The sequence below is a fragment of the Gambusia affinis genome, linkage group LG09, assembly GCF_019740435.1.
Source record: "Gambusia affinis linkage group LG09, SWU_Gaff_1.0, whole genome shotgun sequence".
Lineage (NCBI taxonomy): Eukaryota > Metazoa > Chordata > Actinopteri > Cyprinodontiformes > Poeciliidae > Gambusia > Gambusia affinis.
In genome coordinates, this window is record NC_057876.1 from 12,921,382 (window position 1) to 12,941,397 (window position 20,016).

The window sequence follows — 20,016 nt, forward strand, 5'->3', positions numbered from 1 at the left end:
AGTAGTACACAGGATGCAATGTCCTCGTCATTATTCCACCGTTGTCTTTTCACTTTGTTTAACCATAAAACCAAATTAATTCAATTAATTTCTATACGATTTGATCAACACTCAAAATGTGAATAAATTGAAATCTATACTTCGTCTATACTACATACTTCTTGATGATATAAAAAGTTAGTAATATTAATTTAAATTGGTTTCCATCTTAGAAGAGTTACATTTTCAATAGGTTTCCTGAAGATTAATGTTAGTCTACTTTTTCCTCCCAAAACCAGTCATGATATGTGTCTGGGAACATTGTCTTGTTGGGACACAGACCTAATAATTTTCAAGTTTTAAACATTCTGCTACTGATTTCAGAAGGTTTTGAATTTAGACGCTCTCCTCCATTTTTATTATTCCATCAACTGCTATGCAGTTGTATCACTGGCAGCAAAACAGACCCTCAGCATGATTCTACCAACGTCATGCTTGACAGGTGGTGCAGACACTGTTCTTGCCATTTAGGCCAAATAGCAAAGTTTTTTTTTTATCTCGCTTGAAGTGACACTTGACTTGTCCATGTGGAAAACCTGCAGACTCAGTGGCTCTTAAATATGTGGATTTTTGCAATTTCTAATTTTGTTGATTAACACTCACAGTCATTATTAGTATAAAACTTCAGTGTAGATGTGACACTGGAGTTTCAGCAACTTTCTGAATATCAAATTTCTTTTTTGTGAATCAACAAATCAGGCAAACATTGAGCCTCTTAAAAGCCTAAAAAATACCAAAAACATTTCAAACTAAATCAATTAAAAACACACACAATGAATTGTCCAATAAAGAGCGATCCATACAAGAAACAAAAAGAAAAGAAAAGACAATTGAACAGCTTAAAAGTAATAATTCATTAATTTATTGATTGGTACTGCTTATTTAACATTATAAAACATACAATATCAAATACAATCATAAAGATGTCAATCAAGTTATCTGCTTATCCCCTATAAAAACAAAATAAAAAAATTCTGTTATATACAGAATATCATTGCCATAGAACCCATACAAAAAGTTGTCAAATGTAATAAAATTATTTGTAATAATTCGTTTTTTACTGCAGTGTTGCAGTGCTTTTTGTGCTTTTCCCTATACACATTCCCCATGGCAAAAAAAAATCATACAAACCTTAAAAAAAAGACCTGGATGAACACCTTTGAACTGGCCTCAAAACAAAATATTTAAATTAAAATATAATTATAATCTAAAAAAAATATATAAGATTATAGTTCACTGGTTGTCCAGGCCCAGTAATTTGATGATTTTACAATGAAATTTAGAAAATGACACCATAATAACAACATTTTTGAATTTTACAATGATGTACAACATAGGGGGAGAATTAATGACCTTGTCATAATGTACATTCAAAATCTGAGTTTGCGGTCCATATTGCACAATTGTAAACACTTCAGTGTACCATTTCCGTTCCTTACGGTTATTCATATGACAGAGTTTTGGCTCAACTAACGATAAAGAGACACAGAAGGTTTCTTTGGCTGTCAGCATCGCTGAGATTGCTTTATGGATTCTTCCATAAAGCTGTGGTCAGATTTCACATTTCCGATTTTTCTGTTTCTTTTCTCTTTATGGTACCTTTTTAAACCCTTCTTTACTCTGCAGTTTCTCTTTAACTCACAGTATAATCCAAACACACTATGGTCCCCATTCTTCACCCCAATCCTTCCACACACACCCGATGTTTGATTGCACAATTGCTCTGTAAATCACCCAAGGCCACCTATCTCCTCTTCTGAGCTTTGCAGACTGTAATTATTCCACAGTCACAGACTTGGCCAAGTTTCTGGGACAGTCAACCTGGAAAAAGAGAGTGTGAGAGAGCAGTTGAGCAAATTACATAAGATCAATCACTGCGGGTGTACAGTAAAATGACCAAATTTGGACACTGTATTACAAAAGGTGAGTTGTACAAGAAAGTCAAGTTCCCATGAATTCAGACATAAATCTTAACTTAGAGAAATATGCGGAGTTTGTTGCCACACACCAAAAAAACTATGTATCTGGGAAAAGAAGAAGAAGAAGAAGCTTCCTCATAGACAATTCATAAATTCACAACTAGGTTTAAGTCTGAACTTTGACATCCCTAAGCATAGTGCTGCTACCATTCTGATGTCATGTGTTTTTTATTTCTGCACCTCTATGTTTTGCTATATTAAATCACACTGACCTCTGTATTTTCCATACAGGAGTCGAAATATTTGAATCTGGCACAAAATGTCTGATGCATGTCAAACGTTCTTGTGCGTAAGAAAATCTGCTACTTACATCATATCCTCGAAGGACAGCCAGGTGGAAGGACATCAGCTGTAGGGGGATGACACTGAGGATGCCCTGCAGACAATCCACAATCTGTGGCAGCTCGATGGTCTTGTATGCATTTTTCATCAGCTCTGAATCATCCTGAGAGCACAGAAGAATGGGTCGGCCCTGTTGGAGAGACAAATCAAGAAGTTGCACAGAGTAAGGATTAAGTTTTACCACTTGACGGTTTCCTCCAGAAAAATGTGTGTGTGCTTATGAATTTTTAAAAAATATTCTATTCAGGGCTTACCGATCTGGCAGTGACCTGTTGCAAAGCATTCTGACACTTGGTGTAGCAGCCATCACGCATGATAATCATGATGACTGGCATGTCTTTGTCGATGAGAGCCAAAGGACCGTGCTTCAGTTCTCCGGCCAGGATGCCCTCTGAGTGCATGTATGTGATCTCCTTGATTTTCTACAATAAAATAAGAAAAATAAAACTTATTGAGATTATGTTAAATATTTAATTATAAATTAATTAATGTAACTTTTCTATTCTTTAGATTTTCTTAATACAAGATGCATAAAAAGTGCACATACATATATAGCATATATAATTTTTATGTAATAGCAGGGAGAAATTAGTTATTCAGGCTACAGTACTGTGAAATCCTTAACTCACCAGCGCCCCCTCAAGGCAAGTGGCGTAGTTGTACCCTCGTCCCATAACCAAAAGTGACCTTTGCTGATACAGCTCGTTGGCTATGGTCTTAATCTTCTCATCCAGTGACAAGACCTTTTTTATCAGCTCTGTAAGAATGTATAAAAGTGAATCATGGTAATTTTGATATCTTATAGATTAAAGATCTACCTTTTCACACAGCTATTGCATCACACTATTTCTCTAACATGATCTAGAATCCTTTCACATATTTGAAGTGTTATTTCTGATTTGGTTTTTAGATTCTGCAATTGGTAATACTAACCTGGTAGCATCTTGAGGCCATGAATGATATCCAGTCTTCTCTTCTGCAGTGAGAGTCTGTCTTCACTCATCATCAGGCCAAACATGATGAGGGACACAAACTGACTGGTATAGGCCTGAAAGGGAAGCACACACTCAACACCTGAGTAAATACTATCTGGTTCAGTAAAAGCAAAAACAGTATCAAATTGCACAACTCTGTGGTCATATTTCTCGACCTACAGTTGGTTTGTGTATAAATGAAAATCATTTGATTTGTTGAAGGTTCTTCATGGTAAAAAAAAATAAAAAATCTACACATATGTGGAAACAAAGCTTTTTCTCTGAAAGGAACATGTTTATTTTATGACTTTTGCTGAAAGGAGGATTCCAAATTGATATTCTTTCAGTCTCATAATCTGTAGTGCTGGAGAGAAGTTTACACACGTTCCTCTTTAGCTGAAATGCCAGTTTATGACTGATGACTTCATTTCTTCTGAACAGGAATCCAATGGTAGAAACTTGGAGAAAAGAGGAAGGCAAAAACACAGAATGGTTCGGAATGGACAAAGGACACTAATGTTATTTTTCGAAATAATCCTGATCTTTGGTCTGTTAAATATTTATGCAGTGTGCTTAAAATCCAGGTCTGTGCCAGGAAACTAATCAGTTTAAATGAACTCCACCAATTCTGATAAGAACGCTTGTCAAATATTTGGTGAGAATTATGCCAGTATCTCGCCAGTGGCTAGAAAAGCCATGTAGTTTCTCTGCAACTTGTTAAAGTGACATGTAGGCAAATATCGATGAATATGTATGCATGTAATGTGAATATTGGACACTGTGCATAATGACTGTGTGATTAGATACAATCCACAATAAATTAAATGTGCTCCTACTTATTCTTCAGAAAAATCTCTGGAGTTGTTTGTTTGTATGATACTTCATCCAGGAATAAGATCAGTTCAAATATGTAATGAAAAGTCCACGATGAGCGTATGTATGCTCTGTTTGTCAAAACAATGCAGTGATTTGAAATATATTTAATTATAGACTGATTATGCTGAGGGGAGTGTACCTTAGTACTAGCCACTCCTATTTCCGGTCCTGCATTGATGTGGACCCCACAGGCAGTCTCTCTGCAGATGGAGCTCCCCACAGTGTTGGTGATACCCACAGTAAGAGCCCCTCGATCCTTGCAATATCGCAGGGCCATCAGGGTGTCCGCTGTCTCCCCTGAAGGTGCGGAGAGAGTGAAACATTATAATGTATAATTATAGAACATTAAGGTCAAGCTTAAAGCAGAACTTGGCATGAAGTTGTTTCACGAGAGGTGAGAAGTTATTTTAAGATATTTTTAGGATCAGGGCTTTAATGACAGAAAGAAAAAGGAAAAAAAACAAACAAACATGAGCTCTGATGGAGGTTATTTTACCTGACTGACTGATGAAGAAGCAAACGTCGTCTCTGAAGACTGGGGTGTTGCGGTCCAGGAAGTCGCTGGCCAGCTCCACCATGACGGGCAGTTCTGTCAGTTCCTCCAGGAGCTGTCTGGTCTGAGCAGAAGAAAAAGAAAAACAGACACTTTATTAGCACTGTTATTGGTATTTTTGAGTTTTGACCATGAAGTCTCATGAGCTCTTCTAAAAGAAAATCTGCAATAGACTAGCTGTACTTACAGCAACTGCAGCGTGGAAACTAGTGCCACAGCCTATCACGATTAGCCGCCTGCAGCGTTTGATCTCCTTCAGGTGGTCCTTCAAGCCTCCAAGAATCACTTGGGAAATAAAGGAAAAGACAGATTAATTTATTGGAACAGTTTATCTCGACAGCTGTTTTATATTTGAAACACTGGAAGTTTTAAAGAAATAATCTCCTAAATTCCTAATGATTCTAAGTAAGATTTCTGCTAAGAAAGTATGCAATGATTAAAAACAGAAATAAAAAAAAAAAAACATGTGATCACCTGTATTAGTGTCAAAACAAATCCGGCCTCTCATGGTGTTAACTACTGATTCCGGCTGCTCAAAGATCTCCTTCTGCATAAAAGCTTCAAAGTTTCCTGCAGAGATTAAGAAGACATAAGAACTATTCACAACAACGGTAAAATTTATTTATTTTTTTAAAAAGAGAGAAGAAAGAAAAGACAGACACTTTATTGCTAAAAGTATTGAGACACCACTCCAATCTTCAAATTGAAGCAACTTGTCATGCTTCTGCAAACATTCGTGATAGAGTGCATCACTCTCAAGAGCTCATTAAATTCCAGCATTGTGCCGTGCATTCATGTAATTTCCTCCGCAATTAACAATTCTTGGTCACCGGTTAGTGTTGTCATAACAAAGTAATATTATGACGGCTTCAGACTAGCTCAAGGATAACAAGAGCGCAGAATAGGTTAGCATAGCTGAGCTGCTGCATCCAAATCTGACATAGCCAGGTGTAATGAAAAGTGTTGGCACACTAGTGTTGGAGGTTGGTTCTGTGGATTGGAGAATCATACAACTGTGGGAAAAAGTTTTGGGAGGCTATTTTCTGTCCACAAAGCAAGATCCTTTTTGGGATATTCTCAAAAGTTATGAGTGTAAAGCCCAATATTTCAAAACATTTGGCAATAATGTGCAGACAACACTAAATTACTATAGTGTTGTCTGTCAAATTACTATAGTGGAGTTACTGTCAATTAAATTAATTTCCCCTATTCCCCTATTCAGCCAGCAGAGGGCGAGCAAGTATCGGTCTATTACATTGATCTGACCCAATATCATAGTGCAGGCAGCCCCATATAAGCATGTATCTAAGTGTTACTCTCTCCTAGTGGAGTTACTGTCAATTAAATTAAAACAAAGGCAATTTGACACGGTAGAAACAGTTTTCCAACCTTTCATGATCTGCTGCAGCTCCATCTGCAGCGTCTGAATTGCTCTCACTGGATCGTCACCGGCCTGCCGGTTAATCCTGTGGATGGAGAGTTCACCTCCTTTGACAACTGCAACGTCATCATCCTCCATGTACAACACTTTGTTAGTGTGCTCGATGATGGCACTGTGGACGCAGAAGCACAGGAAGGAAGCAAATGAATGCTGCAGCAAGCAATAGAAATGTGCACAAAGCAGACTTGGGGACAGATGAGAAGGCATAACGGCTGTGAAAAGCTGAATAACATAACTCCATGCTTGATTCACAAGACAAATTCTTCCCCACCTAGCGTCAGAGGCAAAGTAGTACTCCACAGCCCTGCCATCTTCGTTTGAGCTGATGGAGTTGGACGAGTCCGTGCGATTATGGCTGTTCTTCTCATGAACGTCTTCCTTGATGTGACCTACAGAGGTTTAAGTCAAAAGTTAGTGGATTAAATCAAATCTGTAGGAAGTAAGAAATCTTTGACTAAGTTTCCAGTGTCACTGTAATTGTACATTTACAAAAAGAAAACATCCTCAGAAGTCCTTTTTAGATGAAACAGAACTCATGACTGAATCATGAGACTGTAGATAAAACATGTAGCAGCTTTCCAAGACAAGAGGCTGCTTCATTTGCTCAAAAACTGACTCTGATACATTTAAGTACAACAAATTACTACTTGCTATGATATATTCATAACTACTTTGTGTATTACTGTTTATTTTTAAATTAAAAGCAACCTTTAGAAAACTGGCGAATCTCAGAGAGTGAGCAAGGAGTTTCATACTTACAAAAAAAGTTGAAGAGCAGAGATGTTTTGGTTAGCACTATAGATTTTCAGTCTAAGATTTAAACTCATCTGCCCTTTCAGCTTAAGTAAGTAGGTAACAGAAATGAGAATCAACCTGAGTCACCGTATGTCACCGTAACAGACTTCTCACTAATGACCTCATTAACTAAAGTCTCACTGTGTCCCACAGAAAATTGTCTGACACGCACAGAAACCTCTTTCTTCTATTGTGCAGTCTTTACTCCTGCTTTCCTTCTTCTATTAATCACTATATTAATTAATCAATTTTAAAACAATTCAACAACTGTTATTTTCCATTACCCTTACAAAACACCTGGCCAGAATTTTCTGCGTCATTTAAACAAAAATAATTGTGCTGCTTTGGACTTTGCACTTCTCTTATATATATCATTCATATTCTGCTGATAAGTAGGTGAAAAAGAACTGATAAGCACAAGAGAAATAAACCAAGCAACAGATCAAGTATGCAGTTGCTTACACTGCTCCCATTTACAGAGCATAAATGGGATTGGAGTAGGCATGTGCCAATTATAAAGTTATCAAGGTGTAATAAAGATGGTGAGGTTACAGCTGCTAAAGGAAACATTTGATTAAGTGGAGTTTTTCTCTGGTTGCGTAGAGTAAAGAATAGAGCAGCATTGACCGTCCCCAACTTGTTGCGGCACATTGCCTATGCTTAAAAGACTAACATTGATAAAAGGAATGTACAACACCTTGTTAGTGTTACTTCATAAGAGGTTTCTATTTCTTATGAAGGTAAAACTGCTTTAAAACTAGAGATAGGGACATACAAACAGCAGCTGGCGATCAAGGAAGATCAAGGAAGACATGTTTGTTGTAGAATTTGTTTAAATGTGGCATTCAGGGTTATCATACAGTGAGGGATCGGAGTGTCCCATTCTTAAGCAAAGTAATGAATGAAGTACAGAAAAAAAAAATCTCTCTTTATGGTTTACTCTAGTAAAACGTGCAGAGGTGTTCAACAGTAACTCTTTAAAGAAAACATCTTTTAAGGAAAGTCCTCTGAAAAAAGAGATGGCGTAATAATTATCATTGACCTAAAACATCTCATGTTACTCCAACACAATGCCTTTTGGCGGACATTGTGTTGTTTCTGTTGGCAGCAGCAGACAAAGTTCAGAAAAGCAAGTTGAAACTTTAACCCACAGTAAAAGAGACCTTTATCCAGAAACATAAGGAAACATTTTTTGTGTGTGAAGTCCACTGGCGCTGGTTTCATATTTGGTGTTTGAGTTCCAATCAAAACTCTGAGTAAAGATTGCCTGTTATTTTGTTGCTCAAGTACAAAAAGGCTCTTTGTGCTTATAACTTCTAAAATGTTTTCGAAAGAAGGGTTACATCACATAACAAAATCTAAATAACAAAATATAAAAGACAAAAAATGAAGACTGTTCCTATAGAAAATACAGTTAAAAATAAGAGTTTCTGTTCTCCACTTTTAGATTTTTTTTTTCAAATAAGCAACTTTTCATAAGTTGTGTAACTGATGAAAGCTACTGAATAATAAAACTATAACAGTTGGAGGATATTTCTAAATACAACCCATTTGAACAACTGTGATCAGGCGATGTGCTGCTGCTGCAGTGAATTTAAGATGTGGCAAAAGTGGATGACACCAGGACAAAAGGAACAGAGCTTACCATTGTTGTACTGCACAGGGATTTGCTCGGTTGGCAGCTCGTGCTCGCTTCGCACACCGATGAGAAGCGGACTTCCTCTCCTGCCGAGATGAGAACAAAGCAGGCAGAGCGGAAGAGATGGAGTCGGAAAGAAGGAACGATAGAGGGACAATGATTAGGTTTTTTAAAGACAAAGCAATGTCAGATACAATAACATGCTCTCCTTTATAGCCTGATACCTGATCTTGTTGTGTCATTGTAAGTTAAAATAAAGTTTTCCCCCTTATCTTCAGTTCTGTCTATTACTTCCTTATCATATCAATTGTACCAAATCTAATACATTTATTAACTGAAGTTTTGCAGATAACCAAGGTGTGTCTGCATCATTTTAGGATATACAGGTTTACTCAACTATTAGTTTGACTACATTTTATCTTTAACACTTTACGTTCATAACAGTTACTTAAACAAAGGATACTTTTCAAGTCCTGTTTTCAGATGTTTCAGACTCTTTGTTCCTCCCAGGAAGATCACTGGTGGCGCACTGCCTCCTACTTCTAATTCCCATGTCAATTATCATTGGTTTTAGAGTAAATAACCGCCAAATACAAACCTGAGCTCATGATAAAAGTTCACAAAATACAGCTTACATAGACCTGAATGATACTGAGGCCCATATTGGTTTTGATCCCTCTTGGAGAAGACATTTGTTTTAGTATACAACTCAGATTAATCTGAGTTTAAATGAAGGTACTGAGAGAGTTATCTTCTGCAAGTATGATATTAATGGATCATAACCTTTAAACAGAGCTTCACCTCAAAAATTCTCAACGATCCCTTTAATGTAAGTTTGACACCACCTTACATTTTGTTTTTCTATTGTACAGATCAGTTTTTTCTTTCTGCATCGTTTTTCTCCTGGGCCTCACTGACACATGCTCTTTGGTTGTTTTAGAGGGTGTGGGGTTTGACAAGGGAGGCTTGCAAACAGACACGTGGTCAGTTTCCAAATGTGTTCCAGGTTGAAAACTACACACTAAGTCGTCATAGTCTCCACACATCGTTTTCTTATTAATTAGAACTGTCTCAGTGGGTTAGAAAAGAAAATATGTGCAAACACTTTAAACGGATGACTAACAGCAAAAATAGGTCAAGGAAGGAAAAGTAGAAATTAAGACAGTAGTTTTCCTGCTGGGTGGCTGATCTTTGATACCATGAGAAGGGTGGAGGCTGTTGCATCAGATAATAGGCCCTTCACTCCACCTTCACCAACTATGATGAACAATTAAAAACAGAAAGATTGTGTGTGTAGCCATTTTGCTTATCTTGCAAGCTAAAATAATTGGTTTAAATGTTTCCTTCAAGCTCATGTTAATAAACAAGGAAACCAAGCCTTTGGTTTAACCAGCAAGTGAGCCGGCCAGTTTTGCTAGGTGGACTGTTTTCATAAAGCACAAGTTACACCCATTTACCAGCCCTGCTCCCATAATTCTTTCCTCCTGATCTGTGACCGCTCATTGTCCTGGGAAAGGTGTAACGCAAAAAAAAAGTTGATAAGAAGTGATTAACCTGGTGATTTTTGTCCCTTCAGAGTTTCCTAGAGCTGACACAGGAAACTCTGTAGTCTTTCTGTAAATGAGTCAGAAAGGGGGGCATTGCCTGCAAAGCTTGGGAAGAGGCCCAGGAGGGAACAGCAGCTAGAATTGAACCTCAGATCTTAATATGGCGAACATACCAACTCACTCCACTGGACAAAAAGCTACTCACATGACCACAGCTGCCCATTACTGGACGCAAAAAGGATTCCAGAGTAATGCCATAATTAATAAGCGGGGGCTTCGTCTCCTAATCATTCCAGATATTGCTTCATTGTGTTAATAACAGCAACTACTCATCTGGCTGGATGGATGATATGTGAAGCCTAATCTCAGCGTTACCTGTGGACACGTCAGTGAGTTCTGACTAACCTGGTGCACACAGCCTCTCCAGGGTAATGACGGCTTTTGAAAACAAGAGCAAAGGCTCCCTCCTATAACACACAGAGACAGAGATGTTGTGTTAACTGAACGAACATCCTAAAATAAACAAGTCTTGCAGCTGCATATTAGAAGAAGGGAAGAGAAGCAGGTGTCACTGTCAGATAAGGCAGAAAAAAAGTGAAACCTTTTCATTTTAAGATATTTGCTAAATATGAACTGGAGTGCAAAAAAGATCACAAGTAGGAATCCTCAAGGTTCTGTTTTTGGACCACATGTAGTCATTATCTAAGTTGTAATCCTCGCTTAGTGAGTAATGCTACATGTTTAAACATCTTTAAGCTAATTATAAACAATAATGTATTTCTGTGACATGCAGAAATTGTCAATTTGTATGTGTTTCATTAAGGACATGTCAAATGAAGCTTTTGACTAAATGACTAGCATTTCCTTGTGCATGAATGGACAAACAAATTTGTCTTGCCTCAAACACCTTTAAAATATACAAAATCGTATTTTTTCTCACTCTGTGGGGTCTAAAAGATGCGGGGGGTGACTTAGGGAGGCCTGGGAGTATTTAGGTACTGGAGGGAAAGTCTAAAAGCAATAGGAGCTCTATTGTATAACATCAGCTATGTTTCGAAAGTGCTGGTCACACAGCTGCTCGCGGTGCTTACTGGAAACAGAGCTGGCTGAGTGTGGGACTGTGGTGAGGAGAAGAGGGGGTATGAGTGAATGCAACAGGAAGCAAAAGGAGGGTGTCACTGGTGTAAGGTTGGACTATCTGGTTTCCATTACTTCCAGTCCAGAAATGCACGTTTTACTTGAGCCTCACTGCAGACTGAATGAAGCTTTAAAACATTACTCACCCAATGGAAAAAGTAAAAGAGTGTGCTTCATCTCAAAAAAACATCTGATTCTGAGTCATGATATCACATCTGACGCTGTTGGGACCGCTTCCATGGAGACAGTTTTTCACAACGTTTTGTTTCACTCAGTACAAAACGTACTGAGTGAGCAAAAAATGAGCAAAAAAGTGTTTTTGCTCATATAATTATGTGTCACTTAAGAAAGAACTTTACGAAACAGAGCAAGTTCCCTTCACTTCAGCTGAGGAGTGGAACGTTCTTGCATTAATAACTAAAAAGAGTTGAGTTTCACCAGAAGAGCAGGACATAACCTACTGAACATGGTGGTAAGTTAGATTGTGGTTTTACAGTGTGAGAAGCTCACCAGTTGCTGGATGACTCTCTCCACCAGTGTGGAGAACGTGATGCTGTGGTTTTCCCGATTGTCATACAGGTATTTGATCAGTTTTGGGATCACCTCTGTATCTGTCTCTGACTCAAACTCGTATCCTTTGCTGATCTGAGGGAAGGAAAGAAAATGGTTTAACACATAAAAATGGCCTCAGATAATGCAAGGATTTAACAGTTTTTTCCCCCTGATAATTAAACAACACTGTATTAATCAGCCCAGAGTTTTCTTTGAAATATATTTTTGACAAAATATGCTACCACCATGTAAGATTTTGCTGCCATTTTTAACCTCATGAACTTTTTCACAATGTGTCAATCTTTTTTATTGTATGTAAATGTACATGTGATGGATGTTTTCCACCATACGTTTGCAGGTAGGACAGGAAGTTACATTTCGGTCTCCTCCAACCAGAACACTTTCTTCCATGTGTTTGCTGTGGCCTCAAACTGAAAATGGGATTTCTTGTTGCTATTGGTTTTGACCAACTTGTCTGAACAACAGATTCTGCCAAATGATTGTGCCAATTGTGGTACTCTACAAGTTCTCCAGAGTACCACAATGCTCCATTAGATATTTAAAGCTCTAAATTTTGTTTTATAACCTAACTCTGCTTTAAACTTCTCTACAACTTTATTAGCCATTGTTCTTTCACAAGCTACTCAGACCTTTACAGAACAGTTGTAAAGCTACAAAGATCAAATTAGATATAGGTGGGCTTTCCTTAGGTGATCTTTGAAGCCCATTTTCTTGCATTGGGTTATTTTTAGAAAGAAAATGGGAGAAGATTTACACACACCACACTTAAATATTTAGAAGAATGTGAAATTTCTTGTCTACTTCACAATTATGTGCAAAACTTTGTGCTATATTATCACACAAAACCGCATAAAATGCATGAGGTTTGTGGTTTCAACATGATACAATGCAAAACAGCTCAATGGGTGAACATATTTTTAGACGACACTGTAGCCTACAGGTCAAAGGAAAGATGAAACATGTTAAACTGCTGATGCATGAAAAGTAATGTGATCTGTTTGGCATGCAACATACCAGTATAACTCAAAAAATAAGATTAAGCAGTTTGTGTAATTAATAGTTCTACTTTTTTCTCCCATTTGTAGGTTTTTTTTATTCATCATAGTTACTACTTTGTTACTTCTTCAACGCTTAAAGCTCCGTCCTTGACTTTGTTTTTTTAAAACAACATGATACAAATTGTATAATTTTGGTCTTCCGATTTCATTCAAGAGATCATCATGAAAAGTTTTTCTTTGTAGCCATAAGGCCTCCAGTAATAATATAAACTTTGTAGTGGAGGGCAGGTTTAATTTTTGCGCTAACTTGTTTCTTCAGAAAGAAATTTATGGCCACTCACCAGGTACTTCTTCAGCTCTTTGTAGTTGGTTATAATGCCGTTATGGATGACAACAAACTCTAAAAAAGGAAACCAGACATAAATTCTTTTTTAAGGCGTTCCATGTTTGTTTTTTTTTTGTTGTTGTTTAAGGAATTCTAGACACAAAAACTAGAGTTCAACATGAAGCTGCCACACCTAAGAAATACAAGCTTGGTGTGTGGTGAAGCAAGTCTGACTGGCTATTTAAAGAACAATTTGGGTTAAGCTCTTGCACAAAGCAACAATTTGTGATGTGCTAACAAAGATTAAGAAGGATGACTTTCAGGTTTACAATCTTTTTGCAAAATTAATATGATTCTAGAGTGGAATCATTTTGTTTAATATCAGACTTATGAGGAAAAGCTCAGGGGCATTCCTGGTACACCTTTAAAAACCAATAAGACAGATGGGTGTGTCTTTCACTGCGCTGTGTTCTTTCAAACAGGATCATTTTAAAAGCAGTTTAACAAGATTTGTAATGACACAATTTAAACGAGACAAGCAGGAAGTCACTACAAAGGAAGGTGGAGGAGAAATTCAATCCTTTCATATGTTTGATGATCAGGTCAGGAAAGCACTTATTACCATTGTTTTTGTCGGATCGCTGGGGGTGACTGTTGACGGCACTCGGCTCTCCGTGCGTAGCCCAGCGAGTGTGAGCCAGGCCAAAGTGTGTGTGCAGAGATTCATTGATGTCCACCCGGTCTTTTTCTGAACAGCAAAGAATAACATGGGAGAATAATGCTGGATGTCCAACAAATTCATTAAGTTGGTTTGTGTTATTTATTACTAAAAATGACATATCATTAAAGGGTTTTATGAAACTGCAAGAAATGAAATCAATCATATGTGAACTCACGGTAGATCTCCTCCTCCAGAGCCTTGACCTTGCCCTTCTTCTTGATTAAGCTGATACTGTAGTTGTTGAGGTCCGTGGTTGTCTTGGTGGGGCCGTCTACGGCAACACCTGCAGACGGAAAACCAGAAAATGTCAAACTCAGGTCACTGGAAGGTGAGTTATGAACGCTACTGTGCAATTGTTGCTCCTGTGATGAATGACAACTCCAACTGGCTTTTACAGACCCATATTCCCCAGACATGTCTCACTCATAGCAGGCAGAAAACATGTAAACAGTGTGATAAGGCTCAAGACGCAGTCAGATTTGGCTTGTGGATGTGAAGTAGATACAGTTAAAGTATCTATTGATACAGTTTCATTAATATACAAATGAGGAGTCTGTCTATCTGCAAGTGTGTCTAAGCTAAAGCAGCTCATCCTGTTCAAATAGGATGGACAAACACAAGGTGCAGTCAATATGGGTGGATCTTTCTGGAGCTTATTAAGCATTCAGATAAAAAGAAATCTGTCAGATACACTCTTTATTTAATTGTAATGTTAACCATATAGCCTAACTCCAGAATGGTTGTACCTTTAAAAATTCACTCAGACTATAAAATATCTGAAACATTTAATCTTTTAAACAAAAGTAAATAAAAAACAACTGAAGTACAAATGCTTTAACTCTTAAAGCCTAGATGAAAAAGATTTGCTGATTTTTGGGCTATGTTAAGTTATGTTATGTCAGTTATTTTAATAGACTCAACCTGATAAACCAGTTTTACACGACATCAGTCGTAAGGTCTGTTTTCCTATAACGTTTTTAAACTGATAGGGCTGTTTATGATCGAAACCTTGCAGCAAAAGTCTGCTTCCTGTAGAGTCCTCTGTTGGAAGGCCATGACTTTTTTCTAATTTTATAAACCTGAAGTTAGCTTCTATGAAGTTATTATCATTAATAATTTCCCTCAATGATGTCTTAAGTTTAGAGAAAAGCGGAAGACTAAGAGCTGTTCATAAGGTTTTATGTGATTTAAACTATTTTAAGCAATTTAATCCGAGAATGCCCTTAACAATGTGATAAAATGCAGAATATTTCTGCTAAAGGACTTGTGTTTTATTCATCAAAGTGACATTGACTGAAGCTGGCTCCTGTGACAATCAGCCTTATAAGCTGCAACTTGTCAGTGATCCAAGAATGGAGTAAATTTTTGAAGTGTGCACCATTCTGTCACTTGTGCAACGTCATCAAAGATCAGACCTTCCTCTGCTTTTCCAGGTACTGGAAAATTAGCCTGGTGGATTGATCAAGCCGATAATCTCTTTAGGAAAGTAGCTGTTCACCTCCCCAAACTTATTATGTTCACAATGTGAGGTCTGCTAATACGGAGTTGCATCCGGTAGATATGAAAATTTTCTGTTGGAGCTGTTTGAGTTGGGCCGTCTTCCTATAATTGACAACAACTTCACAGAACCATGCTTCGAAGAATCTAAGCCACCTCTTTAATGATTGAATTTGAGTAAGTATTTCCAAAGCTGTTTTCCTTAAAGCTTTTACATATTAGTCATTCTGTGTGAGTGCAAGTACTGTGCAACTGTCTCACCTGCTGAATCGTACCCTCTGTACTCCAGCCTCAGCAGACCCTTCACCAGCGTCTCAAATATCTCCTTTCGGGTGCGTGGCACTTGGTAGTTCAGGTAAGCAAAAATCCCTTTCAATAAGAAAGAGAACCGGAAATATAACTCAAGTCTTGGTTGCAAAGCACAGTGCTCCTCTTTTATTCAAACTCAGGCTTGGCACTATAATTTTGCTTAATGACATTTTGAACAGTGACTACAAATAAGACTATAAACAATGCAATAAAGTCATACAAGCAAGCCTTTTTTCTAGATTTGCTTCCTTCGTTCATCAAATATATGACCACTTGTCCCGTTCAATCGCTACACACATTTTTCTTGCTGGTGTTGGAGGTAATTCACAAGCTGTGAATGTATGTCACTAAACGTGTGTATTTTCCTCCAAAACTGTGTGCGTGGGGGGTCTGTTAGAAACGTTTTGTGAGCACACAGCTAACCCTTTGACAGGACGCACACGGCGCGCAGTGTTGGAGCAGACAGGTAGAGGCAGAGTGAGGTTAAGCATCGCTGATCCTGCCTTCTTCACATAAACGAGGCGAGGCAGGAGGACGGTTAAAGATTTACTTTCAGTTGTAAAAATGGTTTTGTTATAATAGCAGACAGAGGAGCAGAGCGCACTATGCAGCCTGTGGGTATTTGCCAATCAATGGAGAAAAGTTAATATCGGGCTTCTAAGTCATCTCTAAACAGGATCAGTCAACTGCAGCTTCCTTGTCCTTGAGTATACAGACGATACTGACACGTAGCAACTGTGAGTAAAAAGCCTTCACGCATCAAGACCCACAGCGAAAATGTCGGAAGTCACAGACATTTAAACTCAAGTTACACCCAAATCAGAACAAATTTATAAGTTTATCAGCTTCTCGTGTGTTGCTTTCTTCACAAACTGCGCGCAATAGCATCTTTTTTTTTAAAAAAAATTTAAAAACAAGAATGATAATTCACGGGTATTATTAATAAGAAGACTTACCACACATGATTCAAGTTTCCTCTTCACCGCTCGAGTCTTTCTGAAATAGAACAGATTTTTAGTTTTCCAGCTAAAATGATGCTTCTGTCTTTCCGCGGTGAAATCTTGGATGTAGCGCACACTCCCCCAGGGCTTTTCTATTTAAATGCAGCTTCCTTCACAGGGCAGCTGCCCCGCCTCCTCTGACGTCTCTTACCCCATGTCCTGTTCAGGCTATCCTACGTCTATCTCTCAGGTATTCAGCTCACCTGTATGTGATGATTAACCGCTGTTAACTTCCCTGTTTCCCTCCCTGCAGTCAACCTCAATCTCGTATCCTCAATACAATTGTAAGGTATTTATTAGATATGGGTGTGACCGGATTTTTATTGTTTTTCTTTTGTCGCTCAAGCGTGATTGGAGGGTGTGGAGTATTCCTCGACTTCTTTCGTCTATTCTTTTACTTTCATCCTAGTTCTCGCTGTTCTGTAAGTATTACTATTTCTTAAAGTTAATGTGTATTTTTTTAACTTAGGTTTTTCCTGTATGTCTTTCCCGCTTTTGCTGAGTAGGTGTGGAGAAAATTAGTAGTTTCACTTTTTTGAAAAAGCTTCTCCATAGGTTGCGTGAACTTGAAGGGTACACCCTTCTGCTAGGCCATCACAGGACACACAACCATAAACGCACACACTGGCACTTCAGTGCAACTAAGAGTAATCAATTAACATAAAAGCCTTTGTACTGTAGGAGGAAACATTTTGCATGGGGAGAAAATACTAATTTCATGCAGAAATACCTGAGACAGGACCTTGTAGCTGCTAACTACTGCACCACTGTCCAGCCCAAAAACAAGAATGAATATTTGCTGTATAAATCTGAAATTGTGTTGCTAATCGCTTTTCAATGATACAGCTTGAACTGGTAAAGATCTAAACCAGGCTGTCATAAATTAAATAAATAAATTAATTAATTAAATAAATAAATAAAAACAAAAAACGTCAAATGGCTTTCTAATTTTGTCACTCAGAGTTTGTTTTAAACTGAAATTGTACTCTGTCATATTCAGAGGTGAAATCATTAAAAATAACTAGTAATTTCCAGAAAATAATAATAATAATAATAATAATAATAATAATAATAATAATAATAATAATAATAATAATAATAATAAACATTTCAGAATGAGATTTAACCATTTTTATGACTAGATCCATTCATAAAAGTTCTCCATCCCAAAGAGAATCACACAGAAATGCAGTGTTTTATTTAAATGGACACAAAATTATTTACTTATTGGTGCAAAATGGAAGTAGGAAGACATATTTTGGTAACATATGTTATTGTTTTGTATTTTTTAAGACCCACCTTTACTCTCATGCTTTGTATAAAGTTAACAACTTTGGTTATTATTTTCATTTGTTCATAATGAATCAAGTGCAGCAACAGAGAAAAAAAAAAAACCTCCACAATCTTATGGAGAAAATTATTGGAAATAAATAAGGAAACAACTAAGGACAAATCTATGTGTTTCCATCAATCATGGTAGTGTTTCTTATTTATTTTCTGCAGAATTAAATTGACTATGTGTTAATTTGTTTGTAAATAACTCACTTTACAGGGAATGTCCAACATTTCTTCATCTGTAAAATCACAGAGAAATATTAGTCTTTGACAAACTATCAGACAATACAATTAGTTTGATTCCTGGGCTAAGTGTTCACAGTTACAGAGAAAAGGCAGAAAGGGAGGTAACTTCTTAAGAAACTTCTATTGTTCATCTTCATTATCTTTTTTTTTCTAAGCTTTTACTCCTCTGAAGAACTGTATGGGTATTATTTTTTTTTACAACATCAAGGAAGTTGTGGTGGATAATTTAGATGGCCTATTTCTTTCAGGGTGCTATCAGCTGTTATGCAGGAAATGCATACTTTCTATTTTTCATGTTGTCATTCCCACAACATCTTTAACAAGATAATAATTAGTTGACATAATTGGTCCCTTTAATTAAACAAACATGAAACCAACCATTCTACACACACTCGTGTTTTACTCGTATTGCATTAACACATAATGATTGGTTGGACTTGAAGAATATTGTATTTCTTTTAACTTCCACAGCAAATCATTGGATCATAAAATGCAATTTTGACGTAAACAAGTTGTTCAGATTTCACTCTCTCACTTCCAAAAGATGAAGAAATGGTAAAATTACAATAATGTTAACGATAATAGTTCACCATAGATAATTAATTTCTAATCATTTCAGATAACATTATCTTTTGTATATTATGGCTTCTATAGCTTCTGGTACACCTCTAATCCAATTTACCTTTTGTACAGTTATATAAGAGTAATGTGTTATATTTTCTTTCTGTTTCTGTAGGACGGTCATCAATCTGGCAAGGGATAGCAAATAGAGGTACCACCTACTTTTTGTAAAAACAGACAAAACAAGAGGGGAAATATCGCTGAGGCTTCAGTGTGTGACCCATATACAGATACAAGAGAATGGATGGCATGAGGAAATGGTAGAGTGCAACAATAGGTTTTGTTTTGAGCAACAATAACTGCAACCAGCAGCTATTAACAAAATCCTGAATTTCTCACTAATTATACTGAGCTGGGGAATCACCTGATTATCCGGAAGTAGGAGAAAAAAAAATGTGTAATGAATGCCACCTGCCTGATATGATCTAGTTAAAGGATCATGTTCGCACACTGATGATCTCAAACAGCAAGCCCTGCTCACATATACAGAATAAACACAAACATCACTTATCAAAAACAAAAGACTTCAACCTTCAGGTAAAGACTGGAAGAAATCCCACAGCTTGGGAGACGTGCATACTCCTTCTGGACCAGCGGATGAGTTGCCGCAGTCTGTGACCCGAACAGTCACAGACGTACTCCAAAGCCTCCTGTCCATAACTTTTAAACGTGCTGTCAGCTCCCAGATAGCGAGATGTATTGAGCACAGGGTCCAGGTCTGAGATGATACTCTCACAGAATTATTATTTTTTGATTGATTGTAAAGCTAATTTGTAAACTTCAGATTGTATTGTTTGAAAAAAAAAAAGATCAAGTAAAAATATTCAGTTAACCCTGTCTCCGATATATATAAGGGTTTTCTCTGTATTTTTATGTTTATCTGATGAAAACTGATACAAGATCTCACGTATGTTGTAGAAGTACTACTGACAATCCAGGAAGAGGATAAAAGCTTTAAAAAGACAGGAGTTACTGTAAATGACCCTTTGACTGCATCACTCGTTTACTGAAGCTTATATCACTTTGATTACCGCTGAAGGCTCTATGTCTTCTGTGGTGCAAAGGTCC

General features: G+C 37.3%; 1 protein-coding gene and 1 long non-coding RNA gene across 2 annotated transcripts; one reads left to right on the plus strand and one right to left on the minus strand.

The window, feature by feature from the left end:
- Window positions 1-878: 878 nt before the first annotated feature.
- gfpt2 (glutamine-fructose-6-phosphate transaminase 2) lies at window positions 879-16,845 on the minus strand. Its single transcript, XM_044126137.1, has 19 exons — window positions 16,702-16,845; window positions 15,698-15,805; window positions 14,115-14,222; window positions 13,841-13,966; window positions 13,235-13,293; window positions 11,833-11,967; window positions 10,591-10,652; window positions 8,645-8,724; window positions 6,476-6,593; window positions 6,153-6,316; window positions 5,238-5,333; window positions 4,951-5,048; window positions 4,707-4,827; window positions 4,350-4,507; window positions 3,294-3,408; window positions 2,990-3,117; window positions 2,615-2,782; window positions 2,329-2,490; window positions 879-1,860 (listed from the first exon to the last, which is right to left on the minus strand). Exons 1-19 carry the CDS (start codon window positions 16,706-16,708, stop codon window positions 1,816-1,818), a joined length of 2,058 nt encoding a protein of 685 aa, XP_043982072.1. The 5' UTR covers window positions 16,709-16,845; the 3' UTR covers window positions 879-1,815.
- On the plus strand, window positions 16,373-19,211 carry LOC122836545. The gene is made up of 4 exons (XR_006371567.1): window positions 16,373-16,482; window positions 16,865-16,936; window positions 17,093-17,168; window positions 19,064-19,211. It is a non-coding gene; the product is annotated as an uncharacterized LOC122836545 (long non-coding RNA).
- Window positions 19,212-20,016: the final 805 nt, after the last annotated feature.

Bases quoted from the DNA above. Each gene is read 5' to 3' on its own strand.
- gfpt2 (XM_044126137.1), bottom strand. The intron at 13,967-14,114 runs GTGAGTTCACAT...TTTGCTGTTCAG, and splicing joins TCTGGAGGAGGAGATCTACC to AAAAAGACCGGGTGGACATC. The intron at 2,783-2,989 runs GTGAGTTAAGGA...ATTTTATTGTAG, and splicing joins CTTGCCTTGAGGGGGCGCTG to AAAATCAAGGAGATCACATA.